This window comes from Anarhichas minor, unplaced genomic scaffold (genome assembly GCF_050575085.1).
Source record: "Anarhichas minor isolate MPS153535 unplaced genomic scaffold, ASM5057508v1 ptg000058l, whole genome shotgun sequence".
Lineage (NCBI taxonomy): Eukaryota > Metazoa > Chordata > Actinopteri > Perciformes > Anarhichadidae > Anarhichas > Anarhichas minor.
The window spans coordinates 12,094,986-12,110,487 of record NW_027466504.1 but is presented as its reverse complement, the minus strand read 5'-3'; the positions used below and the strand labels follow the sequence as shown (position 1 = coordinate 12,110,487).

Here is a 15,502-nt window from a genome sequence, read left to right as displayed (position 1 = left end):
TTCTCTTTGTGACCAACTTTTTGGGCCACTTCATCAGGCCAAGCCCAATGAAAATAAAGAATTGTATCAATATTTTATTGTTTATTTTATTATTATTGTGATGCGAGACTGTTCAGACAATAACTAAACACTATGGCATCGTTTTGAAAATGGTAATGTGTCATTTGTGGAGAATCGTAGAAAAACGTGGAGTTAAAACAAAGCGTTGTGTCGCTTTAATAACGGAGTGTATGGAACTCACGGTGCCTCTCGTCCATTGGCTGGCGTCTACTGCGTCATTTGACTAATCGGCTCCGGCGACGTCACAGGGTGGCATTACGTTGGGAGGCGTGTGTGACATTTGCTGCAAGAAGCTAGTTTATGAGCAGCTAGCCGGATAAAGATGAAGAACTAAGGAAGTAAATAGAACATATTTAGCCTCGTAAGGACCGAGCTGACGTTTGGGTCACAGTTTGTTGTCGTATCCACATTAGAGAATACAGTTTGTATCAAATGTAGCTAAAGGTAAAACTTCCTATCTGGCTGAACACGTTTAAACAGCAGTGAGTAGGCTAACCCTTTCTCTTAACTTATACTGTAACTCACTGTTAGAGTTGAGCTGGTGTTATAACATTTTTTTTTCTGAGATGTTGAAACTAATCAGATAACTGTAGCTATTTTTTAATTAATTGCAGTATGGGTGGACATTAGCGCGTGAGCCGACTTGCCTAACTGCATTTTGCACACAAGGTTAACATTAGCTTTAGCAGGCTAGCTCCTCACTCCCCTCTTGCTGCAGCTTTCTTACTTTCTTATGCTGACTTGTCAGGACAGGTGTGCAGACAGTAGGCCAGCTGTGGTGTGGGAGAGATAGGGTCTGCAGCTGAATAGCAGTGCTCACAGGGAGGTACTAAGTCCCAGCAGCCCACTTTCTAGTGACTTTAGTGGAGCCAGAGGTGGGACCATGCTGCTCTCCTTGGTCGTGCACACATACTCTCTGCGGTACTGGTTTCCAGCCACGATCATGCTGGGAACAGCCCCGGCTTATCTGCTGTCATGGGGTACCTGGCGCTTACTTTCAACAGTTTTACCAGCGAGAATGTATCACAAGTTAGACGATCGGTTGTACTCCATGTACCAGAGTATGGTGCTGTTCTTCTTTGAAAACTACACCGGAGTAGAGGTGAGTGATCCCTACATATACTGCATGTCAATGTAAAGTTAATCTGTTAAATCCCTAGACTCGATGTGTTGTCGCCATGAGTGTATCGAGGATGGGGAATCCTATATCCTGCTATTAGAACTACAGGGACACAGTCAGTCAGGTGACGGCTACCTCTGACTGACTGTGCCTGTCAGCCTCTGAACTTAAACTAGTATCACATGCAGAGCAGTGCATTTCTGGAGGTGTCTGCATTTCCCCCCTTCTTAAAATAACAAAATGTAAAGTGGTGCTAGACACAGAGGCTAATAAACAAGATCTTGATGAACCAGATGTATGACGAGAAGGTCTGCATTCCTTTTGTTGCCACTCCTTGCACAATTATTAGAGTTTGCAGAGAAACAACAGTGATGGTGTTTTGTGTAATCAAATTGTCTGCACTGTCGCACTAACTGGAGGCCACATGAGTAGATTGTATCGGACCTTTTAATGAATTGTCTTGGGTTTATTGAACAGCTGCAGTCGACGCTGGTGGGCTGAATCAGCCTGAACCAGAAACAAATCCGTGATGCAGTTTAGATATCTTTAATGTGGAATACTTTTGCACACTGATGACATTTTGCTGGAGTCTGTAATACTTTAAACATGCTTTCTCTCTGTAGATTATTATATATGGAGATATACCAAAGAACAAAGAGAACGTGATCTACGTGTCCAATCATCAATGTACAGGTAACACATTTAAACATTAAAATCTCGGTCTAGTGTGAATCACAGGTTGTAGTAAATGTCTAATCTCTCCCGACGGTTTTCCTCGTAGCCGACTGGATCATTGCGGACATGCTCGCCATCAGGCAGAGTGCTCTCGGCCACGTCAGATACGTCCTTAAAGATGGACTCAAGTGGCTCCCGCTGTACGGATGGTATTTCTCTCAGGTAATGCAACTGTGTGAGTATTTGAATGTCATTTGTTATTGTAAATTACAGAGGCAGAGAAGTGAATTAAACACAAATCGCATTTCCCCCCCCCACACCACACACACTGCTGTTCTCATCGGCTTCTCTTTCAGCACGGAGGAGCCTACGTGAAACGAAGTGCAAAGTTCAGTGAACTAGCGATGAAGAAGAAGCTCTTCACTCAGAGTCAATCTGGGGTCCCAGTAAGTACACATTATATATGTTCTAAATACGCCTTTCGACTACATTTACTCTCTTAAGGTTGACGTACTGTCCGCGGTCAAGACGAAAAGTTCAGTTCAAAAGAGAACAAGGACTTCAAAGAGAAATCATATCTTCAAGCGGGGCTTTATTTCCCATGTTTCTGATCGTCGCAAGCTTGTTTTTAAACTTTCACCACCTAAATTCACTGCATCGCTTTCTGTTCTAATCTTACAAAATGTTGTCTTTCAAAACAATCCTTCTTACCTTACTTGTAATTAGGATTTAGCTGTGAATAGTTTCTTAGAGTTTATCTGATGACGTCAGCATGATTGAATTGAAATGGATAATCAGATATTGGATGCACGAGGGTTCAATCGCAGTGTTATTGTGTTGACAGGGTGAGTTTTTTTTTTTAATCACTTTTTTGGGGATTTAACTGTGGGGGATTAGTGTGTGTGTGTCGACAGAAGTAGTTCTGGTGACCTGTAGGTGCACAATGAAAGCTCTGTTGTGAAGTGGTAAAATAAAGCTTGTTAGTGTTCACTGAACATAAATATCTTTGTTCCTGTGCGACTGAAATTGATCAACTCTAAAACTAATTCTTAAACTTGTCTGTTTATTCCAGTAATTCACAAATAAGTTATGAAGCATTTAAAAAACTGCTGCATTAGTTCATCATTTGCAAGTGTGAGGATGTTCTTATGGTCTAAAAAGCCTGAAAGATTCGTATACACATTCATTCAGTACTTGAGCTAAGATAGATTTTAAAAAGGGCCCTACTTCTTGGTAATCGTTGGCCTTACACGTCCATTATCATGTTTTTATCTGGCGTCACTGAAATGGGACAAAGACAAAGAAATACAGCAGTAGTTTGAGTCTGCATCACCAAAAACTCAGATTTCAGTTCAATCCAAACTGATTTAAAAGAACACGGTGACGACAACAGTGTTTGGTTTCCTTTTTTCTTGTTCAACAAGTCCTGTCAATGTTAGATTCAAAAGACAAGAACACTGGAGACTTTCATGCTTTTTTTTTTTTTTTTTTTTTCTCACCCCACAGATGTACCTCGTCATCTTCCCAGAAGGAACCCGGTATAATCCAGAGCTCAAGAATGTTATCGCTGACAGTCAGGCGTTTGCTACAAAAGAAGGTACAAACATGACTGAAGTCTCTTTCTGCTGTACGGCTGCATACTAATTCAGCACGCAGCAGTCTGTAAAACAGCTGACAAAGTTTTGTTGTGCGACTAGTGAGCATGAAGTGCTGCGTACGGATTTATACAATTCTTAAGTTTGTATCGTTCATTATTAGGATCATGTATTACAAACTTCAGAACTCTAACAAAGTGAATTAAGTCAATCTTTTGGACACTTTTTATACCCCTTTGTTGAAGAATTAATTAGTAAAGCTTTATACAAATTAAACTACTGCATTAATCTCTGTCGTCACTGGATTACTGTTGTGTTGCCAGGAATTGGTCAGCGTCCACCAAAACTGCTGATTACATATTCCAGCTGGTGCAGATCAAAGTTTTGAGGACGAAATTGACTTTCTGCTGTTATGATAAGAGACTTTATTGCTCACTAAGAATCAGTTTGAAAAGCGATGTCTCTTCTGGTTATTTCTGTAGCAAGAGGAAGTGAAATTATCGGGTTTGAAATGGTCGTTTTATTTAACTGCAATGTAAATTTCCATCCAGCTTTACAGTTTCACAGCTAAATACAGTCGTTGCATCAGCGTGATTATTGTGCTGCTGTTGTGTGGGCTTTAGGTCCCATCACAAACTGCAGAGATTAAGCCTATCTGTGGACCACAGCTCTGAATATCACCTTCCCCCATTAATCCCAAACAAATCGCTCTGGAGAGCTAACATGTGCACATGACATTATCTGCTATTAGTGAGGTATTAGTGAGCAGAGGGTGGTGCCACATCCACTGAGGAACAACAGGCTGTGCCGTAACTCACACAAGCATTCACATAGAATGACTGTTTTTACCATCATATGTGTATTTATGTTTAAGGTATTTTGGAGGGGGTTTAAGCCCTTATTTATTGAGACATGGTGGTGACGTGGGACAAAGGTTCCCAGCCACACTCACTCTGGCGATACTGTATGTCTAGCATCTTCTATTTTGTCGGCATGCTTTATATTCACACTGTTAATACAACCTGTAATTAATCAGGTGATCTGATTGAATAGATGATGTGTTACATCTGTTCCTCTCCATAGGACTGGCTGTCCTGAAGCACACTCTGACACCCAGAATGAAGGCCTCTCACATAGCCCTGGAGGCCATGGGGGGCCACCTGGACGCGGTGTATGACGTCACAGTGGCCTACGAGGGAACACTGGAAGTCTCGGGTCAAAGAAAACCTGCGCCATCAATGCCAGGTGAGCAGGCAACTTGAGACGGTCGGTCAACAGCTTCCTTCATTTGAGCTGGTCTCTCACAATGTGATCTGTCCCTGGATAGCTGGTCCTAAGTCAGTTGTGTTAGGTGTGTACTTATGCAGGACACATGCAGCTGGAATAAGTATGGAAGTGCACCTCCAGGGGAGTTAGCTAGGCCAGCAGTCTCACCATTATTCACAGTAGCAGACAGTAACGTGGTGAAAACAATCTTGTTATTCTATATTTTACATATTGAGACTCAATCATAGTGCTGTCAGAATCAACATAACAAGAAAACTCATTATACTGGGTATGAATGCAAAGGCCTGTGGGCCTTATTACGATTTGAGAGAACTGTGTGAATACCAGTTATTAAGGTAGGAGATGTGATTGTTTTGTTTTTCCATTCTAGAGATCCAAGTAGCATTCTAACTCCGGATATAAAAGCCTGCCTTTATCTTCTGTTGATCAGTGATCCACAAACACACGGGCGTCGTGTCATCAGTCCTGCAGCATTGTGTAAATAACCACATAGCATCGACAGTCGCGTCTTCCTGTAAACAGCATGACTCTATGTTTTGGGCTTTTTGATTATTCTGTGTTGCCGGTTGTGCCGACATGCTCTCGTTTGAATGTTAAAAAAACATCCTGTTTCAGTCAGGAATAAACATTAATGTCTTTCTAACAAACGGAACAGAGAATAGAAAAGCATTCTGGCCGTCATCACGCACTTCCTGCTCTCATGCCGTGAAGGTGACTTTAGTGATTTCACAAGGAAGTGGAAGTGACTCGAGGCTGCGTTCACACCGCAGCTACAACAGTCCAAACTCACATCTCAGTTTTCTGAAATTTTAGGACTTTAAAGGTCTGCAGCTCAGCAGGGATTACTTCCTATTATGTGCTGTTCTCTGGTATCGTTACATTGCTACATACAAGACAGTTATTCTATGGCCTTTTTATTGGGCATCAGCCTTACGTTTACTTGCATAAACTTGTCAAAGTCTAAATAATCACTTCAAGTCAGAATTACGCCTGTGAGATGCGCAGAGATTAAAATGAAAGCCATCTGTTGTGTGAGACCTGCAAGTGAAAAATACGTCTGATACACCTGGGGGGGGGTAAAGCCGATTTAATTTTCAGCTTTACCAGAGTTTATTAAAAGGATTGCGATCAGGAGTTTGTTGCTACAGAGAAAGAGTTGATTTCCATCTTCTATTCCAGGAAGTTGTTTTTAAAGTGTCTTTTGGAACATTGTTCTGCTCAAACACAGACGACCTGCAGCCGAAGCTCAGGCGGACCGACTTTGGCTTCTTCGTGCGTGTTCTTGTCTCTCTTCCTGAGCCTTCGTCCACACTAACCCGTCTTTCGTTGAGATGTATCGGTGTTTATAGAAGCGGTACATATTGTGTCCGACGGTCGATTTAAATCCGTGTAGCAGCTGATTGAGGTGCTCTCTCTGCTGACTTCGATCAAGTTTCCTCTTTTGTCCGCAGTGCCAGGTTTCCTGATAATGTTGCATGTTGTGGAAAGAGGAAGTTGAAGGTCTCTGGGGATGCACGTGTAGCCTTGAGCGTTCACACTTGGTTACATTTTTATGTCCGACCTTGTCAGACACTTTTCTTTCTCTGCTTAGTTCTCTGACAGTTTTAATTTTTACTTGACACGTTCACATTTATTTTAGGAAAATGTATTCGGTGATGCTGAAACTGAATGGTTTGTAGCTCATTATACAAATAACGAATATTCAGTTGAAACTCTGAACATTTAGTATTTTATATATTAAATCTGACTTTTCTACATTTACACTCGACTTCGACCTGATTTCATGATCAGATGTGACCGTATCGGTCGGATTCTGCACCAGTTTAACCGACTATCTGTTGTACGTCACTGGGCTTCACTCCATCATTGTCACCTCGTGTTGATTTGAAGTGCTTGCTCTACGTGCCGTTGTGCTGAAAAGCTTTTCCTGTTTTTGTTTAGTCTCTCTTATTTTTTTGTGTTTGACAGAATTCCTGTGCAAAGAATGTCCCCGAGTCCACATTCACTTTGACCGCGTGGACATAAAGGAAATTCCTCCAGAGCCGCTGTTCTTCCGCAGGTGGCTTCACGAGCGCTTTGAAATCAAGGACCGGTAAGTGTGTGTGTGTGTGTGTGTGTGTGTGTGTGGGGGGGAACAATTATTCATGTTCAATCAATACATAAACCACAGTGATCTTTTTTTAATGTTTTGCTTTTGGACGCCACAAGTTTTAATCCCAGATGTGTATCGTAGCTTCTAAAAAGACGAGTAACCTGAGTAAATATAGAAAACTGTCGATAAACTAATTCTCTTAAACATAAATGACATGTCCGAAAAGGAGTAGGAAGAAATACACGCTTATACCTCTTCTCCATAACTCAATCAAAGAACTCAATATTTATCATATACACCTTTGTGAGTGTTAACCTATATTCCTGTTTTATTTAAATTTTAACCTTGGTAATGAAGTCATATTTTTCCCCCCCGTGTCCACATTTAAGATGAGATAAATCTTCGTTCCACGGCGGGGACATTTACAGACGTACATCAGCAAAGAGGGATGGTGCAATAACAACAAGCATCTGTTAGAAGGGTCTATAATCAATAGTTAAAAAGCTCAATTATAACTGAATGGTTGAATTCACATTATGCCCATAGGAAACATTGATATTGAAGCGTTTAATATTGCACATGAATGAATTGCTAGTTTTGGGTTGTGTGATCTACTGAAGTTGTCTTTTCCTAAATCCTGAATTCTCCTTCACATCTTCCCTTGACCTCATGACGCTTTCCATCAAGATCAAGGAAAGGTGGTTAGGAAAAACATTTTTTTTTAGTCCAGACTTTTGATATAGACTGAATCACAGAAGTTGTGGTTGAAATAATAGTTGTTGGGGATGGAAAGTGGTAATCTACTGAGCCCAACATTAACACCCACCAGGCAACAAAAAGCCCCGATTTGGGTGCAGTTTTTGTGCTGCAACTGTTAAAAAAAGAAAAACCCAAAGATTTTCCTGATCCAGCTTTTTGCAATGTTTCACCTCTTGTGCTTTTCTAAGCCCGGCTGAATTCCTAAGAGAGTAATCTGTCTTTTCAAAAGGCTGCTGACGGATTTCTACGAGTCGGAGGATGAAGACAAAACCTGCAGGTTTCCCGGGGAGGGCAAACATTCTCCTCTGAACCTTTCGAAAACCCTCCCATCAGTGGTGATCCTGGTGGGGCTGACACTGCCGTTACTGCTGACGGAGACCGGCAGGAAAGTGTACGTGAGAACCTGGGTGTACGGGACTCTGCTGGGCTGGCTGTGGGTCAATGCTTTTCCTTAACCGACAGGGCAGCGGCTGCCACGATGAGACGCACAAAAGACACATCGCCACTTTGCTGTATCGCAACAACACAAGGTGTGTTCCAGATGCAGAGCGGCATCTGATGAGGCTCAGAGATTTACTCCTCGTGTCTCATTCATGTTGAGCTGAAAGCTGAACGGAGGTACGGAGAAATGTGACGCTTTTTTGTGCTACTTGTTCCCTCGCGTTATTTGGATTTGCAGCCTGAAATGTTGAGAAAACATGAGTGGAATTGGTGGAAAAATCCCCCTAGTTATCGACTATGAAATAAAAAAAATAGCTATATACTTATCTTAAACCAATTCCCCCCCTCCCCTCCCCATTCATCAGATTTAGGCAAATTAGTATTCATGCATGCCCACTTTCCCATCAAACATTGGCCAGTTTTAAAGCTCTTATATGAGATATTTTTGAGAGCAACGTGTGCTAAGTGCTCTGAAAACAAGTTGATTGATCATGTCCAGCTAGGTACGTAGCCGACACAGCACACCAGCCTACTGATGAGAGATCATTCATTATTTAAGTGGACTGACTCATTGATGTTGGTTCTAATGCCATTCATGCCAAGTCCCATGTCAGGAGGTTTATGCAATTAGCTCATTGAAAGTGATGTTTTACATTAGTAGAACAAAAATAAGTAGCATACAGTCCTCTGTAGGGGCTCATAAACATGACACCAGCTGCATCGTTTACTATGAATATTCATATGACATCTTAGTTTTATATAATCATAATGAATGTAGCTGTTAACTCATTTATGCATATATGAAATAGCTTTTTTGTTTTTATTCCCAACACCCAAGATTTTGGTTTTACTAATATCCTTAAAAAAAAAGAAATCAATCTACTGTACTTTTGAGCTCAAATGGAGGAATGCGTGTTTGAAATTGAAGTATTGCTTTAACCTTTAAAATGTCAATCATTGCCAAAACCTGCTGTATTTACCGTGATGTTCTACATGTGTTTAAGTTGAGCAATACTCGTTTAATGCCAGCCTGGATGACGACAAAGAAACCTAATGTCTCTTCTTTTTTGGGGCCTAAATACATTATAATTTGATTTCTTTTGATAATGGTTTATTCACTGATCCATAACTTTTATATGCATTTGTTTCTTTGAATACCATGTTACAGCTCATACGAAAGTATCTACCTTGCAAAAAGCTAACAAAGCCATGTTAACGGTATATCACAGGCTCCTGTGCACTCAAAGCCATTTGTATTGTCGAATGCACTGTATGTCCATTGTTTACCGTTATGAAACCATTGCATTTTTTTCCACGAGTCACTTTACTTGTTTGCCGTCTCGTCTACAGTTAGTCTGAGAAATGTTTCCCTCGTGTGGAAGGTACAGTACATAGTTTTTACATGTCAATCCAATACCTCACTTGAATAATCCTCCCTTGTTCTTAAATGACTTGTCAGCAATTTTATAGTCATTTTTATCCTGACAAAACCAGACTAACTCATCAGGAAATCTCTGTAGACAGTATTTAAATGCCAACTGATTTTGGAAATTGTGTGCCTTCTCTTTGGAGGAGTTGGTCCTCAGCGGCTCTTTTCCACCAGGTGACTGCGTAGAGGCTGGAGCTGCTGCTCCCTGTGGTCGCATTGTCTACAGTTCATAGTGGCTTATTTTGCTCGAAGAATGCATTGATTTACACTTTTTGAGGACTATTATTAAACGATGAAACCTTTAATGTATATAACTTCTTGAAATGGGGGAGTCAGAGAAATAAAGTTTTCTTTTGGGAGAGTCAAGTTTTCTGTTGTCTTCCTGTCCTGAATGTGTGACTTAAACTAAAATGTTGATACTAGAGTATATCTAATACTGGCACAATGTGTTGCCAATGGAATTAAACTGATTGTTGCCCAAGTTAAACTTGCACACTAAAGATGCCTTTTTTTTTTTTTTTTTTTACTGCACACTAAGTTTCTTTCTTTTAATTTCGCATCACCAATTTTTATATATTAAAATATTATTTTGTGTAAGTCCATTACATAAAAAACAAAATCCATTTTAATTCCATGTTTTAATGCAACAAAATAGGGGTGAATACTTTTGCGTGGCATTTTTATGTACCCATCTGTGGGCGGATTATTTAAACAAAAGGTTTTTGCACTATTGGTTGTCTTCCTCCCACCAATGTATTGTAGCTACTTTTTGCACAATGATGTGGGTCTGACAATCCCTGCAGATACAATTATAGAAAGTCTTTGGTAGAAAACTGAAGAATTCAGTCATTTTACATAAGAGTTTTAGACTGTACTCAAAAATAAAACCATTCTGGAGGTATTTACCAAAACTAAACTAGTTTGACAACAAATCAAACATGAGAAATGTGATAGTGTGTATGAATACATTGTACACTTTGTTTAAATTGAAATTACTTAAATATATATTTTTAATATGGTTTTGGAAACGCAACCGGTTTTAATGTTCTGAAATACTACTTTCCCACTTTATCAAACGTCTACGAACACAGCACGAACCAAATGGCGCATGCGTATTACGTTTTGTGGGCAGTAACAAGGAAGTGCAGTCACAAATTGAAGAAACGATTTTTCGCGCTGCTGCTTGTTTGGACGCAAGGTTTGTAATGTTAACCGAACGAATGAATTTAATGTATAATGATTATATGATAACAATACGTACTTCACATGAAGTACATTATTATAGGATATGCGTGTGGCGCTGGTCTGTCTGTCGATGTTGAAACCACTAAAGGTCTCACAGCGACACCTAGCGGATTTATCAGACTTCACGCGGGTAGATACTCTGACAACAAGGATTAAAGTACAAGTACTATTGCGCTTAATGTGTTTAGGAAGAGATACACTTGCTGGTGTTGAAATCGTATTAGCGTGTGACTCGTTTGTGGCGACTAAATAGTCTCGAAAATACTTCATTTTTAGATTTGAATTATCTTAACGTGAGAAAACGTGTGTTTTTGATTTTTGTGTGTAAACCTTGCTATTTACAGTCCTAGTTCAACATGAATACCAAACATACCTCACACCCTGAGCTGTACTCCTGTGTATTTGTGCAGCTTTGTTATGGCTGTGGACTGGATTGGATTTGGCTATGCTGCAGCCATCGCCTTTGGGGGATTTATGGGCTACAAGAGAAAAGGTTGAAATCTTTCCATTTTTTGCAGACGGCTCAACTCAAACTGTGTCACCTGATGAACTAATTAACCCTGATTATCACCACGTGTCTTGTCTGTGTCCCTACAGGCAGCGTCATGTCCCTGATGGCTGGGTTAGTCTTTGGTTGGTTATCTGCTTATGGTGCATACAACGTCTCCTATGACCCAAAAGACATCAAGGTCTCATTGCGTAAGTATGACTAAGCTCTTTTCATTGTGTTGATTTTCAACCAGTCATCGAATTTATGCCATGTCATGGTGTTTTTTTTTTTTTTTCTTCAGTCACCTCGGGGGTCCTCTCACTCGTGATGGGAATGAGATACAAAAAATCTGGCAAACTAATGCCTGCTGGCATCATGGCAGGGCTAAGGTCAGAGGCTAAGTTGAGCAAACGCATTGTCGAATTATGTAACGGGCTATTACTTGTTATTAATTTTTGATTTGCTGTCTCTCTCCTACAGTTTGTTGATGGTGTTTCGACTGTTGCTGCTCCTCGTTGTGTGACCGGACCAGACTGAGGGTCTCTCTGTCTCTCATTGAGCAAGCCTTGTTTTAAAGGAAACAGCGTTCCCAGTTTGCATACTAAAACAAGCCTTCTGCTTTGTTTGGTAATTTAACTCTTCTGTGACCAAAAAAACTTTGCAAAAACTGCCAGTGAGTGTTTTAACAGATTTAAGGTTAACTTAGGTTATCTGTATTGGCGATCTTGTAGAAATAAACTGCTTTTTTTTTGTATGTGCATGAATGTAAATCTCCTGAATTGGGATTAACGGATGTAACATGAGTTTTGTGGGTGCAATAGTTTGTGTTGGGAGGTGGTTTACTGTATACACTACAACTTTATTTTTGCCGGCTGCTAATACTGTCACGGTTAGTTATCTCAAATATTGAAATCACTGGAAAGATAGGGACAAGTTTAAAGAATAAAACGTGTATTATCGACTGCTCTCATGCTACGTCTAACTTTTAAAAACTATTGACGTTTATGATTTTTGTAATACAGTATTATCAAAACTAATCAGAACAAATGTGATTCTTGAGATAACGCTTTTGTTTTCATGTACATGGTGTGGATATAATCCAAATTCTGTAACTGAATAACCAGAACATAAACACAATTTATCAAATGTTCCTCAGAAATGAATCATTTATTTAGTAGAACCTTTACATTGAATCACTTGTAGTGAAAAAATGATTACATATATTCCAGCTAATTAGAGTTACAGTGGATGGTGTTCTAAACAAACCAGCACATACTTAATCCAAATGTAGCACATGCTGAGCTTGGATAATGAATCATTCACACTGCTCGTGTGAGGAATGTGCAAAGTTTACTTTGTCGGTAGGTTGAACACCATCTTGATGGTCTTCACATAGGTTTCATCGGGCTGGTGCTTCCTCTTGCTGCCTGGCTGCAGGAACTTTTTGATGGCGGGAATTTCGCTCATCCTGCCCTGGAAAGACTGGAGGGAAACACAAAGTTACTCTTTAACGGAGCATTGTTCTTTTGTACATCCAGTCTTATATACTATGTCACATTTACCTTGATGTTGGGAAACTTTGCGAGGATTTCAGGAAACTTCTCCTCCAACATCAGGGTGCATTCAAGCAGCTGCACATCTGCACAGCTTATCTTACTTCCCACCAGGTAGCTGGGCCCATTCAGCGCCTGAGATGTTCATCAAAGACACACACTATTGTGTTTAGTTATATATATATATAATCCTCAACAGCTCAATTTTCCATCTTTAGGGTTTTTAACTAAGATGAATCAGTTTCTAGAACATGCCATTTCATATATTATGTGCAGTAAGCATGGCGGTACCTTTTCGAACACAGGAAGGTAGCGTTTTATTGCTTTAGTTTGAATGGTATCCAGTTGTGCCTTTGCATCTGCAGCGAAGGCCAAGATCATTATCATTTCCATGAGATCAATCAGTCCCTCTGAGTACATGTTGATCCTGAGGGGAAGCATACACCATGACACATTCATCCACTAAAATCACATGTTACAGAAGACACTCATGATTACACTTTTTTAAAAATGGACCATACGCGACTCGGTCTTTGAGATCATTTCCATGAAGACTGTACTTCTCTGCGATGTAATTCAAGATTGCTTTTGACTGAATCAGCTTCATGCCATCAATTTCCACCAGAGGAACCTGTTCAAACATGAGATCGCCATCTGCAGAGTACATAAAGCAGCAGAAGTATGAAGAGCGGCACACCCTTGTCGATTATAACTATGACTACAGGTCAAGTGGGTTTAGACATTGGCCTCAAACTGAAAAAGCAAACATGTGACATGAAAACAGGCCGAATGTTGAATTCAGCTTTAATTAAACTAACTTTTTTTGAAACAAACTCACCACTCAGGAGTTTTTCATACTGCTCACGAGTTGTCAGATAAACCTCATCAAACTGTGAACATGAGATTACGTAACAGATTTAGGGCACATTCAGGGGGTTCGGGGTTGTTAAAAGACAGCAAAGTTCCAGATTAGTATCACTTACCTCGACTTCTGCAACAGTCAAAAGCCAACGGATTGACTCCATTCTCCCTCTCCCATTGAAGTAGTGCAGCACAACTTTTCCAGCCATGGCTTTAGTGTTGGACGTGTGATATTTAGTATCTAAAAACTAAAAATAGACAGAGTAAACATCGCATATTACTGAAAACAAATGCACGTAAGGTTAGCAAAGCGTGGTAACTGAGATAACATGTCTTAAATTATACCTGTGTGCACTGCCAACGCTGCTGTGAGCAGTCAAAGATCCGATTAAGTCCTATTGTCGAAGGAAAAAAAAGATAAAGGTGGGAAAAACGTTCACGTCTGTGATTGGTTGGTTCTGGCCAATACAAACATGGCTCATTAACATATTGCATCATGGGTAAAATACTAACTGGCCGTGTTCGTTCTACTTTTACTGCTAGTTTGAAGTATCGATGTATTTTACGTTTGAAACCATGACTTACGCACTAAGGCTGAACTATATACATACTATATACATTTGGTCGATACCCAACACCATGACCGTACATTGTACGACTGTTCTAGCTGATATATATAGCACGCAGCGCTTAGTCTACTCGGATGTGAGGGCGATCTGGCTGCGACATCTGTCACCCCATTGATCGCTAGGGTTTATTCGGCTGATCTGGCTGGCTAGGCGGGTGTCCCCTTCCTCCCTCACCGCTCCATGTGTGTCCCTCCCGAAGCCCCGCGCTCGGTGGAAGAGGACGAGGTCCCCTCCGGCGGACGTCCATCCTTCGGTGTACCAGTAGCTGCGCTCCCCTGCTAGAACCTCCAAACAAGCTCAAGGCCCATTTGTAGGAGAAACGTAGGGAAGTTAAGCTCCAAAAGCGTCAGACACATCCAAATGAGGCGCTGCACGTGGCAGTCTGCCTTCCTTTTTCAATTTAAACCTTTGAATTAAGATTAGAATATCATATCATGATCATACTACATTTCATATTCAGTTTATTAATACAAAATGTGAATCAACCAATAACTAATGATTTTATTCCAGCACTATAAAAAGTAGTTGAAATAGTGGATCCACCTTTATAGCTTACACACATATATATATATATAAAAAATTATTTTCATTGTTTGGTCTCCCAAAAGTGGTTTAAACAGATCAAGGTACTAATTTCAAATCTAAAAAAAAGAGGGACATAACTGACTCAGGGGAAGAAAGAACTGTAGTTCTCTATGTCACATACATTACATTACGTCATGTACTCTACCAAACGTACTTTGCGTAATGTACTTGACCTAACATACTTTATGTACTGTACTTACGTGCAGGGTCTATTTAGGTCCACAAACAGACAATTGCAAGTGACTTGTGGTTTTAGAGACCCCCCCAAGAAATGTTGCTATTGAGGTTTTCCAGTGTTTAAAATGTTTTGTTTTTTAGTTTTGCTGGTGTTAGACACAGCATTTTAATTGAATTCATCAAGACTTTTCTCAGTTGTTCATTCATCTTTCACCATGGAGGCATGCAAGATTCTTTTTATTTTTTTCATGAAGTGAGTAATTGATATACAAGAGATCATTTTGTGGGTGAAGTATTTCTTTCAAATAAGTCAAATTTGACTTCTCTTGGTACATGAACAGCAGTCTGCTGGGTGAAAGTCCTGTGTTTGTTTAAACCATCCACCATCATCCTCTATACAAGAACCATTTTAAGTGATGTTTGTACAGACAGAAAGCTCCTGCACAATGCAGCAGTAGGAAAGTCCACATTAAGGGTCATCTCTTGCACCACAAGAGGCGCTAT

The 15,502-nt window shown here is 40.2% G+C and overlaps 3 protein-coding genes across 6 annotated transcripts; 2 read left to right on the top strand and 1 right to left on the bottom strand.

Annotated features, from left to right (window-relative positions):
* Positions 1-290: 290 nt before the first annotated feature.
* agpat5 (1-acylglycerol-3-phosphate O-acyltransferase 5 (lysophosphatidic acid acyltransferase, epsilon)) lies at positions 291-9,819 on the top strand. Of its 3 annotated transcripts, none has more exons than XM_076076713.1 (9): positions 291-542; positions 809-1,162; positions 1,804-1,873; positions 1,962-2,077; positions 2,212-2,301; positions 3,362-3,452; positions 4,534-4,695; positions 6,706-6,829; positions 7,818-9,819. In XM_076076713.1, the coding sequence occupies exons 2-9, from the start codon at positions 944-946 to the stop codon at positions 8,041-8,043; spliced, it is 1,098 nt and encodes a 365-aa protein (XP_075932828.1). In that variant the 5' UTR covers positions 291-542; positions 809-943; the 3' UTR covers positions 8,044-9,819. The 3 variants fall into 3 exon arrangements, with proteins under 3 accessions (XP_075932828.1, XP_075932827.1, XP_075932829.1); XM_076076714.1 differs by having other exon boundaries at positions 331-398; XM_076076712.1 differs by having other exon boundaries at positions 291-1,162.
* Positions 9,820-10,551: 732 nt separating this feature from the next.
* Positions 10,552-12,343, top strand: tmem14a (transmembrane protein 14A). The gene is made up of 5 exons (XM_076076718.1): positions 10,552-10,656; positions 11,114-11,196; positions 11,301-11,402; positions 11,495-11,582; positions 11,674-12,343. Exons 2-5 carry the CDS (start codon positions 11,121-11,123, stop codon positions 11,714-11,716), a joined length of 309 nt encoding a protein of 102 aa, XP_075932833.1. The 5' UTR covers positions 10,552-10,656; positions 11,114-11,120; the 3' UTR covers positions 11,717-12,343.
* Positions 12,331-14,018, bottom strand: LOC142932703 (glutathione S-transferase 3-like). 2 transcript variants are annotated; one of them, XM_076076716.1, is made up of 7 exons: positions 13,953-14,018; positions 13,730-13,855; positions 13,585-13,636; positions 13,268-13,400; positions 13,038-13,173; positions 12,756-12,881; positions 12,331-12,675 (listed from the first exon to the last, which is right to left on the bottom strand). In XM_076076716.1, exons 2-7 carry the CDS (start codon positions 13,814-13,816, stop codon positions 12,544-12,546), a joined length of 666 nt encoding a protein of 221 aa, XP_075932831.1. In that variant the 5' UTR covers positions 13,817-13,855; positions 13,953-14,018; the 3' UTR covers positions 12,331-12,543. The 2 variants fall into 2 exon arrangements, with proteins under 2 accessions (XP_075932831.1, XP_075932832.1); XM_076076717.1 differs by having other exon boundaries at positions 13,307-13,400.
* Positions 14,019-15,502: the final 1,484 nt, after the last annotated feature.